General features: G+C 49.5%; 1 protein-coding gene across 1 annotated transcript in view; it reads left to right on the top strand.

The window, feature by feature from the left end:
- LOC105909229 (potassium/sodium hyperpolarization-activated cyclic nucleotide-gated channel 4) overlaps window positions 1–2,998 on the top strand; it is a 44,704-nt gene extending 41,706 nt beyond the window's left edge. The window contains exon 5 of the mRNA XM_031562759.1: window positions 2,753–2,998. Coding sequence (XP_031418619.1) covers window positions 2,753–2,998 — 246 coding nt within the window. The remainder of the gene's footprint in view (window positions 1–2,752) is intronic.
- The last annotated feature ends 4,502 nt before the right edge of the window (window positions 2,999–7,500 follow it).

Genomic DNA, 7,500 nt, shown 5'->3' with positions numbered 1-7,500 from the left:
TTGTCTCTCAAGTCCTCCTGACAACAGTGCCAGGAGAATGTGAGCATGTGTGTGTGCGTGTGTGCGTGTGTGTGTGCGTGTGTGTGTGTGTGTGTGTGTTTGTTACACAACAATGCTACCAGGAGAGGAGTCTACGCTGCTTATTGAAAAGACAGAAATGCTTTTGTCATCTCACATAAAAGACCATATCAGGTATTTGCAAATGCGTGTGTGTGTGTGCGTGCGTGTGTGTGCGTGTGTGCGTGTGTGTGCGTGTGTGCGTGTGTGTGCGTGTGTGTTTCCAAAACACAGAGAAGTCTGCAGTGCTGTCTCTAGTAAGCATGCACCAGGGCTAGATGTGAGGACAGAGGGAGGAGAGTCTGAGTGTGTGTGTGTGTGTGTGTGTGTGTGTGTGTGTGTGTGTGTGTGTGTGTGTGTGTGTGTGTGTGTGTGAGGGAGGAGGGTCTGTGTGTGTGTGTGTGTGTGTGTGAGAGTGTTTGTGTGTGTGTGTGTGTGTGTGTGTGAGGGAGGAGGGTCTGAGTGTGTGTGTGTGTGTGTGTGTGTGTGTCTGTGTGTGTGCGTGTGTGTGAGGGAGGAGGGTCTGAGTGTGTGTGTGTGTGTGTGTGTGTGTGTGTGTGAGGGAGGAGGGTCTGTGTGTGTGTGTGTGTGTGTGTGAGTGTGTGTGAGGGAGGGGGGTCTGACACCAGACATGCAGAGACATAAACACATACACACAGATTCCTTTCTCTGGAGGAGCAACTTGCCCATGTCTAACAGCTGTTCCGGCTGTTCCAGCTGTTCTGGCTGTTCCAGCTGTTCCATCTGTTCCTACTCATCCAGTTCATGGGGTGCAGGCCTGGTGCAGACCTAATTGCTCAGATCTGCTTTGGTTCATAGGCTTCTCTTTGGTCTGTCTCATGATGCAGGACCCTGGATGTGCACACTTATTTTCCCACAGACTGCTGCTACAGGGAAAACAGCTCATTGTGTTGTTGTTGTTGTGATTATTGTTGCTGTTGCTTTGGTAATTGTTGTTGTTGTTGTGATTATTGCTACCGTTGTTATGGTGGTGATTATTGTTTGTGTTGTTGTTGTGGTGATTATTGTTGCTGTTGTGGCTGCGGTGATAATTGTTGCTGTTGCTGTGGTGATTATTTGTTTGTGTTGTTGCTGTGGTGATTATTGTTTGTGTTGTTGCTGTGGTGATTATTGTTGCTGTTGTTGCCATTGCCTAAAGAAGAGTGCCGGAGCCGACTGTGGGCCTGACCCTGATCCTCTGGACTCACGCTCTTCTGTCTCATCTCAATGACCTCACGCTCTTTTGTCTCATCTCAATGACCTCACGCTCTTCTGTCTCATCTCAATGACCTCACGCTCTTCTCTTCTGTCTCATCTACATTTACATTTACATTTAGTCATTTAGCAGACGCTTTTATCCAAAGCGACCTACATATGTGCGACTTACAATGTATACACATTTTACATTTTACATTTACACTGATGGCACACTGCACATCAGGAGCAATTAGGGGTTCAGTGTCTTGCTCAAGGACGCTTCGACAGGGAATCGAACTAGCAACCTTCTGATTACTAAATGACCTCACGCTCTTCTGTCTCATCTCAATGACCTCACGCTCTTCTGTCTCATCTTAATGACCTCACGCTCTTCTCAGTCGTCTCATCTCAATGACCTCACGCTCTTTTGTCTCATCTCAATGACCTCACGCTCTTCTCAGTCATCTCATCTTAATGACCTCACGCTCTTCTCAGTCGTCTCATCTCAATGACCTCACGCTCTTCTCAGTCGTTTCATCTCAATGACCTCACGCTCTTTTGTCTCATCTCAATGACCTCACGCTCTTCTCAGTCATCTCATCTTAATGACCTCACGCTCTTCTCAGTCTTCTCATCTCCTTTCTTTTCTCTCTCATGCTTTCTCCTACCCCTCTCTGGCTTTCTCTCCTCCCTCTCTCTCTCTCATCATCCCTCCATCTTCTGTCCCTAGTGATGTTACCATGCAGAGATCAGGTCGGACACTCTTCTCTTCTCTGATTGGCTGCCAGGGCTAGAGGGGGGTTCCACTCTCTCTCTCAGGCCAATGAACCTTCCAAGGGTGTGTGTGTGTGTGTGTGTATAGGTAGAGGAGGGTATGTATAGGAGGCCCTGTGTATGTGTGTTTGTGTGTGTGTGTGTGTGTGTGTGTGTGTGCATGTGTGCGCATGTTAATGTCTGACATTGTATTTATTTATTTATTTGTACTTGGAATTGGTGAATGTCTCTTCGTCTTTCCTGTGTCTGTGATTTTGAGTGAGTATATATGTATACGTGTGCGTGTGTGTTTGTGAGTGTGTGCGTGTGTGTGTGTGTTTGTGAGTGTGTGTGTGTGTGTGTGACGTGACGTCCCTGCAGAGCAGCTGAAATTGATGAGGCAGCAGGAGTGTATGAGGGGGCAGTGTGGGTGTGGAACTTGAGTGTCCTGTTGGTGTGTGTGTGTGTGTGTGTGTGTGTGTCTGTGTGTGTGTGTGTGTGTGTGTGTGTGTGTGTGTGTGTGTGTGTGTGTGTGTGTGAAGGTGAGCTGGTGCAGCAGCAGTGCTGGGTGCCGCTAGCGCCTGAAGGGGCCTCTCTGTCCTTCAGCTTAACCCAGCCAGCCAACCAGCACGAGGGACCGCCTGTGTGTGTGTGTGTGTGTGTGTGTGTGTGTGTGTGTGTGTGTGTGTGTGTGTAGGTAAATGCACACTGTGAGTGCCAGTGTATGGCTGTGACTGTGCGCCAGGGTGAAAATGCCCCTTGTGCCCAGCGTGCCTGGCAACCCCTCCTCACTGAGTGGAATAGAATGGAGAACCATGTGGTCGCCTGGTTACCACCCTGCTTTGTGTCCTGTGGTCGCCTGGTTACCACCCTGCTTTGTGTCCATGTGGTCGCCTGGTTACCACCCTGCTTTGTGTCCCTGTGGTCGCCTGGTTACCACCCTGCTTTGTGTCCTGTGGTCGCCTGGTTACCACCCTGCTTTGTGTCCTGAGAAACCCCGGCGGCTCTAGAAGGTCGCTGCCTGTGGGGATGACAGGGCATGTTCAGGGCGCAGGTCACCGCTGTAGAACTCAGTACCCAGTCTAAGCAGCACAGGAGAACATGAGAACACAGGAGAACATATGAGAACATGCTTTTGGATGTGCTTTTGTTTTGTCAGTATGTCGTTTGGAATAGATTGACAAGGTAAAGAACTGTAGTTACCTTTCATTCTCCTTGTTCCAGGAGTTGGCTCTGTACTCACATTCTAAGGAATAGGGTGGTTTTAACAGGATTGTTTGTGAATACTGTAAGGTACTGATAGGGGTTTGAGTTGTAAGGTACTGTTGTAAGGTACTGATAGGGGTTAGGAGTGCTGCTGTGTTCTCAAACAGATGATTGTCTTGTCTGGGTATTCCCCCCTCAGCCCTGTGTATCCAGACGACCATTGAGAATGTAATGTGGTTGGAGTGTAAGTGCTGCTTATGAAGAATGGCCGTCTGGGTCTCGGCTCTAATGGGGGGGGGGGGGGGGGGGGGGGGGGTCCACACAACCCCCAGAGTCTCCAGGCAAGAGAGAGAGAGAGAGAGAGAGGTTTAAGGAGCAGCCCCATCTCTGTCTTTCTCCTTCTATCTCTCTCTCTCTCTCTCTCCCCTTCTCTTTCTCTGTCCTTCTTTCTCTCTCTCGCTCTCCTTCTCTCCTCTCTCCTTCTCTCTCTCTCTCGCTCTCCTTCTCTCTCTCTCTCTCTCTCTCTTCCTCTGCCTCTCGCAGCCTGTGATTAATGGCGGACATGAATGAGGGTCAGGATGCTTCATTAAGGAGCCCAGTCGCGCTCAGAAACATATGGGGGGGGGTATTTCTGGACTGTGATGAAACCCAGTTTCTCTTGAAAAGCGGCCTCATGCTCAGGTTGACGGCAGGGTCTCCGGTCATCGCCCTCAGCCCAGGAGGACCACACTGATGACTGCTTCCTGTGGTCAGGAAGACCACCCTGATGACTGCTTCCTGTGGTCATTAAGACCCCACTGATGACTGCTTCCTGTAGTCAGGAAGACCACACTGATGACTGCTTCCTGTGGTCATTAAGACCACACTGATGACTGCTTCCTGTGGTCAGGAGGACCCCACTGATGACTGCTTCCTGTGGTCATTAAGACCACACTGATGACTGCTTCCTGTGGTCATTAAGACCCCACTGATGACTGCTTCCTGTGGTCATTAAGACCACACTGATGACTGCTTCCTGTGGTCATTAAGACCCCACTGATGACTGCTTCCTGTGGTCATTAAGACCACCCTGATGACTGCTTCCTGTGGTCAGGAGGACCCCACTGATGACTGCTTCCTGTGGTCATTAAGACCACACTGATGACTGCTTCCTGTAGTCAGGAAGACCACCCTGATGACTGCTTCCTGTGGTCAGGAGGACCACACTGATGACTGCTTCCTGTGGTCATTAAGACCACACTGATGACTGCTTCCTGTAGTCAGGAAGACCACCCTGATGACTGCTTTCTGTGTTTTTTTTAATCATGGACAGTCGACTCCTGTGTACATTGTACATTTGGCGGATAATGTGATTGTGATGACAATCATAGATGTGCCAAGGCATGCTGGGAGTAGTGGAGTGTGTGTGAGTGAGAGAGATGCTGGGAGTAGTGGAGTGTGGTGTGTGTGTGTGTGTGTGTGTGTGTGTGAGTGAGAGAGATGCTGGGAGTAGTGGAGTGTGTGTGTGTGTGTGTGTGTGTGAGTGAGAGAGATGCTGGGAGTAGTGGAGTGTGTGTGTGTGTGTGTGTGTGTGTGAGTGAGAGAGATGCTGGGAGTAGTGGAGTGTGTGTGTGTGTGTGTGTGTGTGTGTGTGTGTGTGTGTGTGTGTGTGTGTGTGAGTGAGAGAGATGCTGGGAGTAGTGGAGTGTGTGTGTGTGTGTGTGTGTGTGTGTGTGTGTGTGTGTGTGTGTGTGTGTGTGTGTGTGTGTGTGAGTGAGAGAGATGCTGGGAGTAGTGGAGTGTGTGTGTGTGTGTGTGTGAGTGAGAGAGATGCTGGGAGTAGTGGAGTGTGTGTGTGTGTGTGTGTGTGAGAGAGATGCTGGGAGTAGTGGAGTCCTTTTATATATCTGGTTGTGTGTGTGTGTGTGTGTGTGTGTGTGTGTGGTGTGTGTGTGTGTGTGCGTGTGTGTGTGTGTGTGTGTGGAGTGAGAGAGGATGCTGGGAGTAGTGGGAGTGTGTGTGTGTGAGTGAGAGAGATGCTTGGAGTAGTGGAGTGTGGTGTGTGTGTGTGTGTGTGTGTGTGTGTGTGTGTGTGTGTGTGAGAGAGATGCTGGGAGTAGTGGAGTGTGTGTGTGTGTGTGTGTGTGTGAGTAAGAGAGATGCTGGGAGTAGTGGAGTGTGTGTGTTGAGGCATTCTAAGACGCGTTCTAAGAGTGCTATGTGAAGTGCTGTGGGGTTGTATCCAGCCCAGTCGGTGTGTGTGTGTGTGTGTGTGTGTGTGTGTGTGTGTGTGTGTGTGTGTGTGTGTGTGTGTGTGTGTGTGTGTGTGTGTGTGTGTGTGTGTGTGTGTGTGTGTGTGTGTGTGTGTGTGTGTGTGAGCGTGTGTGTGTGTGTGTGTGTGTGTGTGAGAGCTTTTCTGAGAGTGCAGCGAGAGGAGAGGAGATGGACATGGGCTCCTATTCCTAGAGAAACATCCTAAAGACATCCATTAGAGATGACAGATAGGCTGGCTCTGTGTGTTCACGTGTGTATTCACGTGTGTGTATTTACGTGTCTGTGAAAGAGAGCGATAGAGAGAGAGAGAGATAAAGAGAAAGAGAAAGAGAGGGTGTGAATATGTGAGTGAGTGTCTGTGTGTGTGTGTGTGTGTGTGTGTGTGTGTGTGTGTGTGTGTGTGTGTGTGTGTGTGTGTGTGTGTGTGTGTGTGTGTGTGTGTGTGTGTGTGGGTGTGTGGGTGTGTGTTTGTGTGAGACCCCTGATCCTCTGTGTATCCTGCTGTGCAGGCGCCTCTGAGGTGGCTGGAACATTAACACACTCTGCCTGAGGCCACCCCAGTGGACCGTGTGACACACTCCTGCCGTGACACACACTACTTTAGATGGGAGCAGTGGGCTGTGGTGTGTGTGTGTGTGTGTGTGTGTGTGTGTGTGTGTCTGTGTTTATGTGTCTTTGCATGTACATGAACACATGGATTAGCGTGTGTGTGTGTGTGTGTGTGTGTGTGTGTGTGTGTGTGTGTGTGTGTGTGTTTGTATGTGTGTGATTAGCATGTATTTCAGCTTCCGAGAATACAGCTATATTTGTCTGTTAGGATGTAGCTGTGTGAACATATGTGTGTGTACTTGTTTGTGTTTTTGTGTGTGTGTGTCTGTGTGTGTGTGTGTGTGTGTGTGATTGTCTTTGTTTTGTTATAGGGGGAGAGTATGTGTTCATGTATGTAAATAACTATGCAGTTGCATTGAGTGTGTGTTGTGTATTTACTGTTCATATTAATCTCTCTCTCTCTCTCTCTCTCTCTGGAGAGGAAGGCTTTACTGGTGTTCTAAAAGTGACAAGCGAGAGATGAGGAGAGGAGAGGAGGAGAGGAGAGGAGGGGAGGAGAGGAGGAGAGGAGGAGAGGAGGGGAGGAGAGGAGGGGAGGAGAGGAGGAGAGGAGAGGAGGGGAGGAGGGGAGGAGAGGAGGAGAGGAGATTGAAGAGGTGGGAGGAATGGACAGAAGTGACAGGCCTGGTTCTACAGAAGAGAGGAGAGGAGAAGAGAAGAGGAGAGGAGAGGAGAGGAGAGGAGAAGAGAAAAGAGAGATGGATGGATGGACAGTGCCTGAGAGAGGGAGGGAGAGATGCTTCATCCGTCCACTCTAATTAAAACACTGTCTGATACTTCTGTCAGAGAGCCGCCACACTGACTGTTTAATGTGGCTGCACCGGCCTGATAGGTGTGTGTGTGTGTGTGTGTGTGTGTGTGTGTGTGTGTGTGTGTGTGTGTGTGTGTGTGTGTGTGTGTGTGTGTGTAAGAGAGAGGGAGAGAGAGGCAGGGGGGGGGGGGGTGGAGAGAGAGTGTGTGTGTGTATTTTTTTGTTTGTGTGAGAGAGAGAGGGAGGGAGAGGGAGAGAGAGTGAGTGTTTGTGTGTGTGTGTGTGTGAGAGAGAGAGGGAGATGCAGAGAGTGTGTGTGTGTGTGTTTGTGTGTGTGTGAGAGAGAGAGTGTGCGTGTTATTGACATAGGGGTCTGTGGACTGCTTTGAATGCAGTAGAGTTGAATGGACTGGATGTTAATAGAGTTGAGTTGAATGGACTGGATGCTAATAGAGTTGAGTTGAATGGACTGGATGCTAATAGAGTAGAGTTGAATGGACTGGATGCTAATAGAGTAGAGTTGAATGGACTGGATGCTAATAGAGTAGAGTTGAATGGACTGGATGCTAATAGAGTTGAGTGAAAGGATGAAATTAGTGTAGAGATGACTCATCCTGATGCCCCACTTCTGCTATTCGCCCTCCCTCAGGTTCTCTCTCTCTGTCTTTCGCTTC

This window comes from Clupea harengus, chromosome 25 (assembly GCF_900700415.2).
Source record: "Clupea harengus chromosome 25, Ch_v2.0.2, whole genome shotgun sequence".
In the NCBI taxonomy this organism is placed as follows: Eukaryota; Metazoa; Chordata; class Actinopteri; order Clupeiformes; family Clupeidae; genus Clupea; species Clupea harengus.
Note: the sequence above shows the minus strand (reverse complement) of the source record. Positions and strands in the feature narration are given on the sequence as shown.